Below are 18,113 nucleotides of genomic sequence, written 5' to 3'. Positions count from 1 at the left end.
GGGGGGGGGGGGATATTCACAAGACTTCCTCTTACCAACACCAAACTTCACCTGTTGCATTCTTGGACGGACATTTCTAAAGTTTGTTTAAATGATTTAGCTGGACTGTAGTTAGGAGTCAGACAGGTAAAAAGTAGGAAAACATAAAACAACTTCATCTCATTATGACTTATGGATGTTCACAAAGCTTGGCAAGAAGCAAGATCAAAGTTAGGTGAGAGTGTTAAGGAACTCATCTTTGGTTTTGAATGTTAATCAAAATATTCAAATTTTGACATTCCTACTCTGAATATGCTAGATAATTAAAAAGTAATCATAAAAGAAAAAGACAAAAAATTAGAAGTAAGTTAACTGAATAGACATGTATAGATCTGTTATCTTTAGTCCAATTGACAACACTTTTAATTTATATAATAAAAAAAATCCTTGTTGGTATTCAGTAAACCTGTTTTGTATAGAAAGATGTTTCCTTGTTTGATTTGCAGCTGGGAAGAAATTAGGATTTGGATTTGTGCAATTTACAAGATTACCTGAAGCTAAGAAAGCTGTAGAAGAAATGAACACAAAGAAAATACTAGGTAATAACTAATCTTTAGACTTGTTTCTACTGAAAATATGTGTATCATAATGCCCAGCTAGGATTGTACTCCCTTTGCAAATGTAGATCTGTTTGTTATTTGGTCAGTAGGTAGACCATTTGGTCTGTAGGAATCTTTGGCTATGTACCAAAATTGTTGCCTCTAAACATGTGGTCACCAGAGTCAAAAATAGATGTTTTAAAACAGCATATCCTCCTGAAACACTAGTCTCAGTGTCACAGAAATATTCCTAGAATGCCCGCTTCCAAGTATTTTCAGATTGTTTCAGTTGTCAAAAACCTGGCCTCACCTACGTCATAATGATACAAGGGCTTTTTACTTTATAGAATTTCAGGTTAATGTTTTGGTGCACTTTCCCTATTACTAAATGGATTTGGTACAAACTTCAGATAGTTGTTCCACATCATCACCCACATCATATGACACAGGTTTCATAACTCAGGAACCAAGATTTCATGAATTATGCCCCCTTTTTACTTAGAATTTGAGTTAATTTTGATACATTTTCACTATATCTCTATTATTTCTAAATGGATTTAATTCAAACTTAAAACAGTTGTTCCACATCATCAACCACATAATATGACACAATGTCTATAACTCTTCACCAATTTTTCATGAGATATGTCCCTTTTTACTTAGAATTTAGGTTAATTTTAATGCATTTTCACTGTATGTTTGTTATTACAGAAGTGATTTGATTCAAACTTTAAGTAATTATTCCACATTACCACATATTATTTGACACAAGAACCGTAACTCTGGCACCAATATTTTATGAATCATTACCCACATGATATGACATTAACAGCCATTAATTTTTTTGCATCAGTATTTCATAAATTATGCCCCCTTTTTACTTAGAATTTCCAGCTAATTTTGGTGCACTTTCACTATATCTTTGTTATGACTTAATGAATTTGATTCAAACTTAAAGTAGTTTTTCCACATCATTGACCTTACCATATGACTTCAGTTCCATAACTCTGGCACATATATTGCTTTGTATAAAATACAATTGTTAGAAATGGTGTTGTATGATTTTTTTTCAGGTAGACCTGTTGCAGTAGACTGGGCACTACCAAAAGCTAGATATGAAAATACACAGCAACAGAATGGTAATTTGTTGTTTCTGGTCAATGACATGAAGGTTGTTGAGAAGTTTTATTAAAACAAAATAAAAAGGGATGAATTTGGGATCTCCAGCAAGTTTCTCTTGATCATATGGTCTCTCAGATTGATCTTGCTTAATATTCCTAGTCAAGCACAATTTCAATTTCATGAAATTACTTAGATGTTTCCTGCACAAAGTTATATATTTTTGGAATCCCCATTCATGAAATATTCATTCTGCTATTTATAAATAGAGGGTGAAACAATTTCCTGATTTCCAGCAAATTATGTTGCGGGAGTGAATTGAGTAAAGTGTTGTCTTATTTCATGTACATAGCAAGACACACTCTGTTGTTTGCCATTTTGCCATAGGAGCTGAATTTAACTAGTTAGCAATTGTTTCTATAATTTGGCTATATAAGCTGGTGATTATTGTACTTGAAGGTAAATTTTTTCTATCAAAGGCTCTACTTGTCAGTGATGTGTTATGTAGTGACTCGCTTCTACCACCCCGACTTTTTCATGCCACCCTGTTGCCTGATTTATTCTGTATTTACTAACTTGCATTAAATTGTTCAACAGCTTATTTTCTGTAAAGAATTAAATGTATGTAATGTAACAAGATGTTGTATTTGTTTTCGTATTTTTAGAGGAAAAGTCAGAAGATGAAGGATCATCGAGCAGTGATGATTCGCTGTCTAATGATCAAAAGGAAACACACGTTAAACCAGCACAGTTGAAGAAAGAAAAACTCAGTGATGAAGAAGTTGGTGATGTGTCAAGTGATGATGATGATGATAGTGATGATCATGAATCTAGTGATGAAGATGATGTTGGTGACAACAGTGATGAAGAGATGGACTCTGACAAAGAAGTTGACTCTGACAGTGATGATGATGGGGATGATGATAGTGACAGTGATGATGAAAATGTAAAACAGATGGACAATAAAAATGTTAAGAAGAAATCCAAGGAAAAAGGTAAGATACTTACTTCAGTTTTGTCAGTATTGTAGATTCTTTTATTAATAAGCCAGTCTATAAATATCTGTTTCCCCATCAGCAGCCTGTGATGGTTAGGTAGGTAGGTAGGAAATATATGTATTTTTAGCTAAACTATTTTATTAAAAAAAAAAAAGTTATAAAATAACTGAACAGATAACAAAATTTTTGACTTTTGTTTGATTATAACCTTTGTATGACTCTTTAGCTTGTCTGGTTTTTGAAAAAAATCTACGAGGTATTGTCATCACTTCCTTGCATGCCGGACAGGATTTTCCCGTGCTTTTCCGTTGCTAGAAAAACTCATATTACACCCAGGGGTGTAAGATGACTCACGCGCTATAATTTATGAATGAATGCGTAAATTCATACGCTACTATAACAAAATAGCGCCTTAAAGAAAAACCTTCATTCTTCTTTATATCTTCTACAAAGTGAAGAATAAGGCATGCAAGAAAAAGAATCGGTCACTGGCAGCAGGTCTGCAGGAGCCTCGTTACCGCCTAAACAGCTACCCTCGAGCCGGATATTTCCATCTTTACCCGTAACCAGTAAAAGATTCTTATATGATCGTTGGTGTTGGTGTCAGTGTTGGACCCGTTGGTGAAAATTTTTGTTCAGCTGTGAAACTTTGCACCCTTGTTTGTCATCATTAGGTGATTTTAGTAGGCCATGAACCATAACTCTGGTGTGCATTTTGTTAAAATTATGGCCCTTTTTGTACTTTCTTGGTTAATATTTTTGTTTAGGTCCACCATTTCTCAAAAGCTATAAGAGATGCAGCTTTGAAACTTTACACACTTGTTTATCATCATAAATTGACTATATGGGCAAAGAACCATAACTCTAATATGCATTTTGTCAAAATTTTGGCCCTTTTTGTACTTAGAAAATTTGAACTATAACTGTTTTCCAACATATTGTCCAGCACTTGCAGACAAGCGATGGCACCCGTAGGCAGTGTTCTTGTTTCCCGATGTTTCCACAGGGGAAAAATACAGTAGTTTATTTATGACTATGGAATTTTGAATGGCTGTGGAATACCAGTATATTTGGTGTTACTATATCAATTTTGTCTCCTACACCACAGTGTGGTGGGACATATATTGATTTACTCTTGTCTGTCTGTGTGTCCGTCCATCTGTCCGTCTGTCACAAATCTTGTCTGCACTCTAAGTCGAACATTTCTCATCCGATCATCGCCAGACTTGACCAAAATGTGTTTGCTGATAAGTCTTCGGCCAAGTTCGATAGCTAGCCAAATTGGCCTAGGCACTTCGGAATTATGGCCCTTGAATTACTGAAAAATGCTCTGGTCTTGGTGCATAAATGACTCCTATACTACTAATGATTAGTACTATATGAGTCCTTTATGTGCCTTAAGACCTAATGATGTCAGATAATTAGGCAATTGAGGTCTTGGTGCATGGTTGACTGTGATATACTACTATTTGGATGATTAGGCAGAAATCAACCCAGGCACTGCAGAATTATGGCCCTTGAATTACAGAAAAACGCTCAGGTCTTGGGGCACAAAAATGACTCCTATACTACTAATCATTAGTAGTATAGGAGTCTTTTATGCCCCAAGACCTAATCATGTCAGATGATTAGGCAGTTGAGGTCTTGATGCATGGTTGACTCATATACTACTATTCAGATGATTAGGCAGTTGAGGTCTTGGTGCATGGTTGACTCATATACTACTATTTAGATGATTAGGCAGTTGAGGTCTTGGTGCATGGTTGACTCATATACTACTATTCAGATGATTAGGCAGTTGAGGTCTTGGTGCATGGTTGACTCATATACTACTATTTAGATGATTAGGCAGTTGAGGTCTTGGTGCATGGTTGACTCATATACTACTATTTAGATGATTAGGCAGTTGAGGTCTTGGTGCATGGTTGACTCATATACTACTATTCAGATGATTAGGCAGTTGAGGTCTTGGTGCATGGTTGACTCATATACTACTATTCAGATGATTAGGCAGTTGAGGTCTTGGTGCATGGTTGACTCATATACTACTATTCAGATGATTAGGCAGTTGAGGTCTTGGTGCATGGTTGACTCATATACTACTATTCAGATGATTAGGCAGTTGAGGTCTTGGTGCATGGTTGACTCATATACTACTATTCAGATGATTAGGCAGTTGAGGTCTTGGTGCATGGTTGACTCATATACTACTATTCGGATGATTAGGCAGTTGTGGGAGACATGCGCTTTTCTCAAAAGCAGCTCTGGTTTTACTTTCATTTTTCTTTTATTTTCAGTGCCACGAAAAAGTGACACAGATGATGGCTGCACTCTATTCCTTAGGTTTGTTGCTTGTTGCTTAATTATGTACATCCACTTTACATACCTTTGATTAGGTTGTAATTTAATTATGTCTCCCACCACACAGTGGTGTGGGAGACATATTGATTTACTCCAGTCTGTGTGTGTCTGTCACAAAGCTTGTCCGCACTCTAAGTCGAACATTTCTCATCCGATTTTCACCAAACTTGAACAAAATGTGTTTGACCATAAGACCTCGGCCAATTTCGATAACTAGCCAAATGGGTCTAGGCGTCTTAGAGTTATGGCCCTTGAATTACCAAAAATCGGTCTTTTTACTCTTGTCCGTACTCTAATTCGAATATTTCTCATCCAATCTTCACCAAACTTAAACAAAATGTGTTTGACCATGAGACCTCGGCCAAGTTCGATAACTAGCCAAATCGGTCCAGGCATTTTGGAGTTACGGCCCTTGAATTATCAAAAAATTGGCCTTTTTACTCATGTCGCACTCTTAATCAAACATTTCTCATCCGATCTTCACCAAACTTGAACAAAATGTGTTTGACCATGAAACCTCGGCCAAGTTCGATAACTAGCCAAATCGGTCCAGGCATTTTGGAGTAACGGCCCTTGAATTATCGAAAAATCGGCCTTTTTACTCTTGTCCGCACTCTAAGTCGAACATTTGTTATCCAATCTTCACCAAACTTGAACAAAATGTGTTTGACCATGAGACCTCGGCCAAGTTTGATAACTAGCCAAATCAGTCCAGGCATTTTAGAGTTACGGCCCTTGAATTACCGAAAAAATCTGTCTGTTTACTCTTGTCTGCTCTCTAAGTCGAACATTTCTCATCCGATCTTCACCAAACTTGAACAAAATGTGTTTGGCCATAAGACCTTACCCAAGTTCGATAACTAGCCAAATCCGCCCTGGCACTTTTGATTTATGGCCCTTGAATTACTGATTGGATCCACTCATCCAGACCATCTAATTGGATCCACACGTCTAAAACATCTAGAGAAACTACATTTTTCATAGGGGCAGTTGTGGGAGACATGCGCTTTTCTCAAAAGCATCTCTAGTTTTCAAAAATTTGTTCTTTATCACACCTATGCCCTCCACATCTCACCAAATTACATAGTAGGTTGTCTAACTATTGCTTAAAATGATGTCTTTTGAACTACTTGATTCATCAAAAAACATGGCCATCAGTGAGGAAGCTCATGATGAAATAGTGTTTGGAGGGGTACCTGGGGTCTTTCTCCACTATGAAAAGCTGGAAATTGCCACATTACCTATAAATGTGCTGTGATGATGTTAAACCTCACCTCAAAAGTGGATGGAGCTGGGGCGAGGGGGCATTTGTCACTATTAGTGACAGCTCTTGTTTTTTTAGCTCACCTGTCACAAAGTGACAAGGTGAGCTTTTGTGATCGCGCGCCGTCAGTGCGTGCGTGCGTCCGTAAACTTTTGCTTGTGACCACTCTAGAGGTCACATTTTTATGCCCCCGAAGGGAGGCATATAGTTTTTGAACCGTCTGTCGGTCTGTCGGTCTGTCAGTCTGTCGGTCTGTCAGTCTGTCGGTCTGTCCGCAATTTTCGTGTCCGGTCCATATCTTTGTCATCGATGGATGGATTTTCAACTAACTTGGCATGAATGTGTACCACAGTAAGACGACGTGCAGTGCGCAAGACCCCGGTCCGTAGCTCAAAGGTGAAGGTCACACTTGGACGTTAAAGGATAGTGCATTGATGGGCTTGTCCGGTCCATATCTTTGTCATCGATGGATGGATTTTCAAATAACTATGCATGAATGTGTACTACAGTAAGACGACGTGCAGTGCGCAAGACCCAGGTTCGTAGCTCAAAGGTCAAGGTCACACTTAGACGTTAAAGGATAGTGCATTGATGGGCGTGTCCGGTCCATATCTTTGTCATCGATGGATGGATTTTCAAATAACTTGGCATGAATGTGTACCACAGTAAGACGACGTGCAGTGCGCAAGACCCAGGTCCGTAGCTCAAAGGTCAAGGTCACACTTAGACGTTAAAGGATAGTGCATTGATGGGCGTGTCCGGTCCATATCTTTGTCATCGATGGATGGATTTTCAAATAACTTGGCATGAATGTGTACCACAATAAGACGACGTGTCACACGCAAGACCCAGGTCCGTAGCTCAAAGGTCAAGGTCACACTTAGACGTTAAAGATCATTTTTCATGATAGTGCATTGATGGGCATGTCCGGACCATATCTTTGTCATTCATGCATGGATTTTAAAATAACTATGCATGAATGTGTGACACAGTAAGACGATGTGTCGCACGCAAGACCCAGCTCCGTAGGTCAAAGGTCCTAAACTCTAACATCGGCCATAACTATTCATTCAAAGTGCCATCGGGGGCATGTGTCATCCTACGGAGACAGCTCTTGTTCATGGGATCTTTATGAAAGTTGGTCAGAATGTTCACCTTGATGATATCTAGGTCAAGTTCGAAACTGGGTCACATGCCTTCAAAAATTAGGTCAGTAGGTCTAAAAATAGAAAAACCTTGTGACCTCTCTAGAGGCCATATATTTCACAAGATCTTCATGAAAATTGGTCAGAATGTTCACCTTGATGATATCTAGGTCAAGTTCGAAACTGGGTCACGTGGGGTCAAAAACTAGGTCAGTAGGTCTAAAAATAGAAAAACCTTGTGACCTCTCTAGAGGCCATATTTTTCATGAGATCTTCGTGAATATTGATCAGAATGTTCACTTTGATGATATCTAGGTCTAGTTCGAAACTGGGTCACGTGGGGTCAAAAACTAGGTCATTAGGTCTAAAAATAGAAAAACCTTTTGACCTCTCTAGAGGCCATATTTCTCAATGGATCTTCATGAAAATTGGTGAGAATGTTCACCTTGATGATATCTAGGTCAAGTTCGAAACTGGGTCACGTGGGGATAAAAACTAGGTCAGTAGATCTGAAAATAGAAAATCCTTGTGACATCTCTAGAGGCCATATTTTTCATGAGATCTTTATGAATATTGGTCAGAATGTTCACCTTGATGATATCTAGGTCAAGTTCGATACTGGGTCATGTTGGATCAAAAACTAGGTCAGTAGGTCTAAAAATAGAAAAACCTTGTGACCTCTCTAGAGGCCATATTTCTCAATGGATCTTCATGAAAATTGGTCAGAATGTTCACCTTGATGATATCTAGGTCAAGTTCGAAACTGGGTCATGTGCGGTCAAAAACTAGGTCAGTAGGTCTAAAAATAGAAAAACCTTGTGACCTCTCTAGAGGTCATATTTCTCAATGGATCTTCATGAAAATTGGTCAGAATGTTCACCTTGATGATATCTAGGTCAAGTTCGAAACTGGGTCATGTGCGGTCAAAAACTAGGTCAGTAGGTCTAAAAATAGAAAAACCTTGTGACCTCTCTAGAGGCCATATTTTTCAATGGATCTTCAGGAAAATTGGTCAGAATGTTTACCTTGATGATATCTAGATCAAGTTCGAAACTGGGTCACGTGGGGTTAAAAACTAGGTCAGTAGATCTGAAAATAGAAAAACCTTGTGACCTCTCTAGAGGCCATATTTTTCAATGGATCTTCATGAATATTGGTTAGAATGTTCACCTTGATGATATCTAGGTCAGGTTCAAAACTGGGTCACGTGGGGTCAAAAACTAGGTCAGTAGGTCTAAAAATAGAAAAACCTTGTGACCTCTCTAGAGGCCATATTTTTCAATGGATCTTCATGAAAACTGGTGAGAATGTTCAGCTTGATGATATCTAGGTCAGGTTCGCAACTGGGTCATGTGCGGTCAAAAACTAGGTCAGTAGGTCGAAAAATAGAAAAACCTTGTGACCTCTCTAGAGGCCATATTTTTCACGAGATCTTCATGAAAATTGGTGAGAATGTTCACCTTGATGATATCTAGGTCAAGTTTAAAAGTGGGTCACGTGCCTTCAAAAACTAGGTCATTAGGTCAAATAATAGAAAAAGCTTGTGACCTCTCTAGAGGCCATATTTTTCAATGGATCTTCATGAAAATTGGTCAGAATTTTTTATCTTGATGATATCTAGGTCACATGTGCTCAAAAACTAGGTCACTATGTCAAATAATAGAAATAACGACGTCATACTCAGTTCAACACTGGGTCATGTGGGGATAGGTGAGCAATTCAGGACCATCATGGTCCTCTTGTTTTTTTTTTTGGTCTACTTGACATTCACTGTCATTTGAGCAGCTGTACTCAGATGATGTACTTATGGCCATTGTAACTCTCATGTTATTTGATTGTAAAAAAAAAAAAAATTAAAAACATGATAGAGTCAACTTAATCTGTAGCACCCTTGGTTGGACTTCTGTCAAGTTTGTTGTAATGGCTTTGCATTTTTGAAACCACAGCAAAGAAATTCCTAAAATGAACTGCTTAATGGATGTTCAGCACACTCTGCTCAGAATCGAGGTAAGAATATGTAAGTCATCATCAGGTTTGCAGCTTGCACCTGTTTGAACCTTATGCTGCTACTCTGTAAAGCTAGTTTCCAAGATGACATTGTTTATTGCAGGAATCTGTCATTTGATACAACAGAAGAAGGGTTAGAAGAGCACTTCAGTCAGTATGGAGAACTGAAATATGCAAAAGTTGTGTATAACCATGAAACAGAACATTCTAAAGGTATGGTTGTTTCCTGATACACGTGTCTTTTAGATAAATTGTTAGTTAAATTATATCCTAATTGATTGTTTAGGAATCATATAAAAAGGTTCTCTGGTCAGGTCCCATAACAGACTTCATTTTATAATGTAAGACTTAAGTATTTCAATGTAAATAAGCATAAAATACACAAAATTTATTTTTTTTTGAGCAAATACGGAATTCAAAGCATGCGTAGTCCAAAGGCTTGCCAAAGCATTGTTCTGCTAAACCACATTATGCAGTGTATGTAGTGATAAAGTATGGGTGTGAGAACTGTATATATATATATATATATATATATATATATAATATTATTTATTTGTATAAACACTTTTTTCAAAGAAAGGAATAAAATTACAGTGGGGGAAGATAAGAGTAGATACGTGTTGGATTGGAGATAAAATGTTTGCTTTCATTTGTAAACTTAAAAGTGAATTTTCAGATGAATACAAAGATACAAGGCATATGGAAATTTGTTATATCCAAACAGATGCCAGGAATGAAATTTTGTTATATCAATACAGTGAACATTGAATGTAATGAAGTAATTCAGTAGGTAACCAGGAATTTGTTAGAAATATATTGTTCCCAGACTTGCCAAAACATGTTTTAGCAAACTACATGCACAATGTATATAAATATAGTTCATGTTCCCTATCATTATACACAGTTAGTACCAAGACCCCAGATTTGCTGGAAATTTGAAAGAAATTTCAATTTTATATTTAGGGATTGGGTTTGTACGGTATACATCAAAGGAGTCAGCTGATCGGTGTTTTAATGATGCAAAAGAAGGCAAGATCTCACTGGATGGCAGACAGTTAATGGTGTCTGTTGCAGTGTCTAGAGAAAAGGCAGCTGACTTCACTGAGAAGAAAGCAAAGGAGAAAAAAGATAATAGAAATCTGTACCTGGCTAGAGAAGGAAGTAAGTTTAACACTTTTATGCATGTGTTCTCCTTTAGATGGCTAGTATAATACATCATTAGCTCAAAAGGCTGAACGGGACATTGAGGTATTATACAATGGTAAGCTGTCTGTTGTTGATCATAAACATTTTATTCTCCAGTACCACTGGGCTTTACTGAAATTACAGCAGATTGTTATCTGGGTAGTCCTGTTTAAAGCTTAAAAGAATAGAATGAATACCTGCAGAACTCCTGTTTACCATGGCAATAAAAATTAAAAACCTTAGATCACAATTCTAAGCTGCAGATCAAATATTTGGTATGAAGTATGATTTAATAGACCTGTATCAAAATTATACAAATCTGATCCTGGGGTAAAAAAAGGCTCTGATGTGACTGAGAATAAGAACAACTAGTGTTCCCTCTATAGTATGGATTGATATATTGGAATGAGACTGGTTACAATCATATTCCTTATATTCAACTTATTGTGCTTAAGATTGACTGATACATGCTGCAAACTGCAAAGGAAAACATCGGGTAGTTGAATTTTTTGCTTTAGTTTACAATATAGGTTACTATGTTACTAAATGGAAACCTATTGCCTTTCAGTGGTGAGACCAGGCACACAGGCAGCAGAAGGATTGGCAAAGATTGATTTAGATAAGAGAGTGAAGGTAAACCTTGTAGTGTTTTAATACATTTATGGTTTGACTTGGTACAAACTTTAAGAATTGTTTGTGGAATGTCTTTCACTACATTTACCTTTGTTAGTAATGGAACAACTTTTTATGAAATACATTGTAGCTGCTGACCCAAATTTGGTTAGAAGCATTGCCCAAGTTTTTTCCAAATGGTTTAGCTTAACTTCACTTTGGAGTCGCTACAGTCAAAAAAAAAATAAAGAAAAACTGGTAAAAATTTACTATACTGTAATTTTCCCGTAATTATCATTATATTATACACTTATTTTTATACCCCCACCAAACATGTTTGAGGGGGGTATATAGGAGTCAGTTTTGTCGCGTCCCGTCCCGTCGCGTCCCGTCCCATCGCGTCCCGAAATCTATTATCTCAGTTATTACCAAATGGATTTGATTCGAACTTAAAATACATGTTCCACCTTATCACCCACATCATGTGACACAAGGTGCATAACTTTTGACACCAAGTTTTCATGAATTATGTCCCCTTTTACTTAGAATTTAAGGTTAATTTTGTTGTATTTTCACTATATCTCAGTTATTACTAAATGGATTTGATTCAAACTTAAAATAAATGTTCCACCTCATCACCCACATCATGTGACATAAGGTGCATAACTCTGACACCATTTTTTTATGAATTATGCCCCTTTTTACTTAGAATTTAAGGTTGATTTTGATGTATTTTCACTTTATCTCAGTTACTACTGAATGGATTTGATTCAAACTTAAAATAGATGTTCCACCTCATCACCCACATCATGTGCCCACATCATGTGACACAAGGTGCATAACTCTGACACCAAGTTTTCATGAATTATGTCCCCTTTTACTTAGAATTTAAGGTTAATTTTGTTGTATTTTCACTATATCTCAGTTATTACTAAATGGATTTGATTCAAACTTAAAATAGTTGTTCCACCTCATCACCCAGATGATGTGACATAAGGTGCTTAACTCTGACATAAATTTTTTATGAATTATGTCCCCTTTTACTTTAAATTTAAGGTTGATTTTGATGTATTTATTATATCTCAATTATTACAAAATGGATTTGATTCAAACTTAAAATAGATGTTCCACCTCATCACCCACATCATGTGACACAAGGTGCATAACTCTGACACCAATTTTTCATGAATTATGCCCCTTTTTACTTAGAATTTAAGGTTAATTTTGATGTATTTTCACTATATCTCAATTACTACTGAATGGATTTGATTCAGACTTAAAATAGATGTTCCACCTCATCACCCACATCATGTGACACAAGGTGCATAACTCTGACACTATTTTTCTTGAATTGTGTCCCCTTTTACCTAGAATTTAAGGTTAATTTTGATGTATTTTCACTATATCTCATTCTGATTGGCTTAGAGCCAAAGGGAAGTAACCTTTTTTTAACCTTTGTACTGAGTTTCTTCCCCTTAAATTCCAGGAATTAGTCTATTTTTAGAAATCCTATTTTTAGATTTTCTATATTTTAGGTATTTTTCTAACTTTTTTATTATAAGTCCTATGTAAAAAGTAAAAACATTTTTCCGTGGTAACATGGGTCGGTAAGACACTTTTTTGTATTCACTTTTAGTGTATCTCTAATATTAGAGATTTAATATATTTACTAGTATTACTATACTAGTATTATACTAGTATTACTTATATGTGGAAGCCCAGGATGAAGTACTCCAAAGTATTTTTAAGATTCCTTATGGTTGCCATTCTTCTGTGACAAGACCGTATGGTGGGGGTATGAGTCACTTCTGTGACAGTTCTAGTTTGTATAAACATGATCTCCCTGTACCTAAATTGATTTATCAAAACTCCCTTATTTTCACACAATAGCCCAGTCTGACTAAATCTCACGTATTGGACCATCAGAAATACATCTAGGTCAATAGGTGACTTCAAATCATAGAAAAACATTCAAGGCCACATTTTCCAACTGTTTTGTATGAAACCTGATCAGATCTAATATCTTGATGAAATCTAAGCCAAGTTTGAGTATTGGTCATCTGGGGTCAGAAACTAGGTCGCTGTGTCAAGGTATAGGAAAACCTTGTTATAGTAACACAACCAGAGGCTATTTTTTCTACACAATCTGTATAAAACAATGAAATCTAGGTCAGCATCAGTCTAGCTCACTTTATTCCAGCAGTATATCAGTTTGATCCAGCACTTCCTGAATTTTTATGTCAGTGCACCCTTTATCAATTTCTCACCTCCCAGTGAAAATCAATTAGGCTTTTCATACCAGTGGCTTGTTCAGCCACAAAGAGTGACGAAGAAGGAAAATGATAAAGTATTGCCCAAAAACTATATATCACAAAGACTACAATATTTAATACCAAGACTTGATGGAATATAAATAAATTACTGAAAAGATTTTACATAAAAATTTCTTGTTGCAGGTTGAGGCCTTGAAGAGACAGAAGTTAAAGAATTTGGATATTTTCATATCTCCTCTACGTCTCTGTGTAAGAAATATACCAGTCAATGTGGATGACAAAAAGCTACGGGAAGTATTTAAAACAGCTGCTGGAGATAAACAAGCCAGAATAAATGAGGTGTGATAGTAGTAATTTTTATCATTCTGTAATGTTCAAAATTTTTTTCTTAAAAGCTAAGTGTTTTTTGGTCAGGTAAAGAAATAGAGCAATGTATGAAAACAATATGAAAACAATATGAAAACTTGTAAGTCAGGCAACATAGGAAGCTCATGTCAGGCAAGTAACATAGAAAGCTTATGTAACATCAAAAACTTGTTTCTAGGGGAATTTTAGTTAAGCAAGTAACAGTAGAGACCTTGTAATGACAAAAACTTGTTTCTAGAGGAATTTTATACTTAAATGTTTAAAAAGTAAGGACTAAATCCTCAGGTTTGGGGGATATAACTGAGAAAAAAGCACCATAACGATCAACAAGGACCTCCTCTAAGGCAAAAAAGGAAAAGTTGCAAAGTTGTGAAAACTGGTTCAACTGTTAGCCAGAAAAGTGACATCCTTAGATAGGCAAAAAATGTTACAAATGATAGATTGTTTTATTTGGAAACAAATCTGGGTCTATCAAGATTTTTTAAAATGAAACAGAGACTTGGAATTCCGAACACCGTTGTATAAAGCAGAAAACTGACTCTGATAATAATCGGGAAGATGTAAAAAGGTTTGTGATGGTATTCAGTGTTAGCATGTAATTTCATAGATCTTTTCTATAAAGTCATGGAGTATGCTCGATAGAAGATGAAGGGAAACTTCATTGGGGTATTGGTGAGGGATTGATAACTAATCAGCTAGCATGGGAAATTATCCCCCAACAACCTCACACAACTGATAATAGGTTGGAAATAAATTGGTACTTTCATTGTTAAGTCTGCAAATATCTTGGTTAAAGCTGGGAAAGTGATTGCAAGCCAGGAGAGAGAGATCAAGATGAGAAAAAGGTTGTCAAAAACATGGCCATCTGCTGATGAACTAAGGTTTTTATTGTTTTTGTATTGTGGCTCTTATAAGTAAAATATGATTTATACATTTTCAGTGTCGAATCATGCGTGACCGTGCTCGCACCAATGCAGAAGGGTTAGGAAAGTCAAAGAGTTACGGATTTGTCAGTTTTAGTGACCATCAGCACGCTCTAGCAGCTCTAAGACATACAAATAATAATCCAGACATATTTGGAGATAAAAGGGTAATGTTTCCCAAGCTTACAGTGAAATCTTTTAATTTGATTGACATGAAATTTTTTTTTTTTTTGCTAAATTAACTGTTTTGTAGGGATATAAACCTGTGGACTTGTATTTTGGACAATGTACAGGATATTTGGTAGATTTTGTGGATTGATGCATGAAATCCATAAAATAGTCCCTTATGAAAATTAATGATTTCACAGTATATGAGTACAGTCTTAATGCAGAATTTGATTCTTGCATAGCTTGCAAAGATTTTGCCTTAAATTTCTATCTTTAAAGGTACGAAATACAGTCAAACTTCATTCTCTCGAACTTGGATGATTCAAACACCATCCTTCACTTGAACTGATCGTCGGGGTCCCAGCAAAGCCCCCGTGTAATGTGCATTGTTTGATGACTCATTGATAACGGCCAATACCTTGAACAAATTTTGTAGGTCCCGACGAGTTTGAGTTAATGAGGTTTGACTGTATACTGATTATATCATTGAAAAAGGGCATAAGTATGTTATTTAACATGATTGCACAATTGTAAAGTGACCATTTATTGTATGTGTATTGTATAAAAGCTTGTTTGTTTAATATATCTTCTCATCGTTTGACATTGTTGGAAAGGCCACATTTTTCACTATGATTGTACTTTCTTTTCCAGCGACTTATTGTGGAGTTCTCTTTAGAGAACAGAAAAGCATTACAAGCAAAAGAAAAAAGGAAAGCCAAAGTAAAGGTCTGTAAAGTTGTTATTTTATTATTTTAGTATTAATTTATTATTGAGATTGTATTAGTTACATGGCCTGTTTATGACTGGATAACGGTATACACGTTATCGAGGAATTCCAGCCTGATACAGATTTTGAGACAGCTTATCCCGTATCTGGTCACCAACAAGTGGTGTAACGATTTTATCTTGCTGAACACCCTTTATTTCCTTACATTATGAAATTGGACTTCGGTAATGCAGAATTTTACAAGGTTACAAGAAATACTGTCTGACCACCTTTACTGAATATTTAGTATTTCAAATGTCCTCATAATAACAAAAGTTTACAAGTCACTTGTTGACAAATGGTTAGTGTCAGTTCAGCAGTCGGTTATGTATAAGTCATCATAATTCTAGAAGCTAGGAAGATGTAGTCAGAATATTGTTTAGAAACCTGGTCACATCCTGCACTTCACTTTTATTTGTTACATGTTTTAAGTTGTGGGAGTGAAATAAAGCCATTACATAAATTTGATAATACACTAGTGTTATAAAGCTTTGATGTCGATATCGTTTTAAGTGAAGGAGACGTTGGTCTCTTGTATTGCTACAAGAACAATTTCTACCATTGCAAACCCCATACAATAAACTTCAGTTTAGATTAATATACTTCACTATACTTTTGGTTTTGCAGTCCAAAATGATAAAGAAAGGACAAACAGCAGAGGGAAAAGCTAAAATAAAGCAGACGGCAAAGTCTCCAGTTATACCACTGATTCAGCTAAGTGAGAAAGACAAGAAGTTGAAAGGAGACAAAGTACAGAAAGGTTAACTTTTAAGTTTCTGTTTATGTTCAGTGAAAAGAAAATTTACCTTGAGCAAAAAGGTCAATAGAAAAAATGTTAAAAATTTAACCAGAAGTGATGACGTAGCACCATTGAACCAGATGACATGCAAGAGAACAATAAATAATGCCAATGTCAGGGTGACAGGGTGAGCTTTTGTGATCACCATTCGTCCATCCGTCGTCTGTTCACAATTTCTTGTGAACATAAGAGACCACATTTTGCAACTGATTTTAATCAAACTTGCATGCAACTTTTGTTGGCATAATATCTCGGTTCCTTTCGAAAACTGGCCAGATTCCATCATGGGTTGTAGAGTTATGGCCTTTTAAAGTGCCAAAATTTGCTATTTTGGCTTGTGAACGTGATAGAGACCACATTTTGCAAATGATTTTAATTAAACATGCACACAACTGGCATAATATCTTAGTTCCTTTTGAAAACTGGCCAGATCCCATCATAGGTTCCCGAGTTATGACCCCTTAAAAGTGCCAAAATTTGCAATTTTGGCTTTTGCGCCATATAGATACTTCATTTATTGTTTGATTTGTTACAAACTTGCAAGATATCTTTAACAACAATAGATCTTGGATCCCATGATGAATCCGTCAGATCCAATCATAGGTTCCGGAGTTATGTGGGCATCTAGTGTATGATTGCATATAGGAACTACCAGCTACTGGAACTAGAAAGATAAAAACCTTTAAACAACTTTTCATGAACTACTTCATGAATCTTCACCAAACATAGTCTAGCATCCTTGCATGAATTCTTCCTTACTTATTTGTTACCATATGATACAAATTGTGTTCCCGTCTAAACAAATAAAAAAAATGTTTTACAGGTCTGCCTTCACATTGGGGCCCGAAGATTCGACACAAACCACGGCCAGCACAGACCAGCCAGGGCAAGAAAGCACAGAACAAGCAACAACTGCAGAAGGGAAAAGATGCACAGAAAAGAAAACAGCCTGCACAGCAGTCAGAGGTAGATGGCCAGAATAAATGTTTAGTTATACCTAGGGGATATATTGGAGTCATCTTGCAGTCAGTTTTTCAGTCAGTCATATTTAGTCAGTGTAAAAGTTTGTGGCGAGTGCAAAGGGATTCGAGGAAAACTTCATACATATACTCGCCATGAAGTGTATATGTGTGACTTCCTTTCATCTTTGATGGACAATTGGTGTTGCCTTGAGGCCGAAAGTTTGTTTGTGTATCAAAGTTCTTCCACATATTTAAAGGAGTTCCAATGAATCTTAATACACGTGATACCATTAAGTGTAAGTTTGCTCTTACATGTTTTGTTCTTGAATGGACAAAGATAGGCCTGGGGGTACCTGTTCGCTTCTTTTTAGGGGAACAAAACATCATTTACCTGACAAATCTGTATTGGGAGTATTAATCCCACTTAGTGATAGCTGTAGTTTTGATTGTACGCTATATAAAAATGGAAGGAAAGTAAGAGCCTCTATAGTCCCATTCATGTCCACTTTATGTAAAAAAGAAACCCGTTTCAGGTTTCAACATTATGGTCATTCTGTGTCAAATTTTAGTTTGAAATTTTCAACAGG

General features: G+C 36.3%; 1 protein-coding gene across 1 annotated transcript in view; it reads left to right on the top strand.

Moving 5' to 3' along the window:
• The window catches only part of LOC123551486 (RNA-binding protein 28-like), a 31,067-nt gene that overhangs the window by 9,759 nt on the left and 3,195 nt on the right, over positions 1 to 18,113 (top strand). The window contains exons 8-19 of the mRNA XM_045340460.2: positions 486 to 578; positions 1,652 to 1,717; positions 2,363 to 2,692; positions 4,993 to 5,038; positions 9,576 to 9,685; positions 10,436 to 10,633; positions 11,226 to 11,290; positions 13,726 to 13,881; positions 14,849 to 14,998; positions 15,651 to 15,725; positions 16,393 to 16,525; positions 17,388 to 17,530. Of these exons, the coding sequence (XP_045196395.2) occupies positions 486 to 578; positions 1,652 to 1,717; positions 2,363 to 2,692; positions 4,993 to 5,038; positions 9,576 to 9,685; positions 10,436 to 10,633; positions 11,226 to 11,290; positions 13,726 to 13,881; positions 14,849 to 14,998; positions 15,651 to 15,725; positions 16,393 to 16,525; positions 17,388 to 17,530 (1,565 nt within the window). The remainder of the gene's footprint in view (positions 1 to 485; positions 579 to 1,651; positions 1,718 to 2,362; positions 2,693 to 4,992; positions 5,039 to 9,575; positions 9,686 to 10,435; positions 10,634 to 11,225; positions 11,291 to 13,725; positions 13,882 to 14,848; positions 14,999 to 15,650; positions 15,726 to 16,392; positions 16,526 to 17,387; positions 17,531 to 18,113) is intronic.

Source organism: Mercenaria mercenaria, chromosome 4 (assembly GCF_021730395.1).
Source record: "Mercenaria mercenaria strain notata chromosome 4, MADL_Memer_1, whole genome shotgun sequence".
NCBI classification, from domain to species: Eukaryota; Metazoa; Mollusca; class Bivalvia; order Venerida; family Veneridae; genus Mercenaria; species Mercenaria mercenaria.
This window is presented reverse-complemented; position numbering and strand designations above follow the sequence as displayed.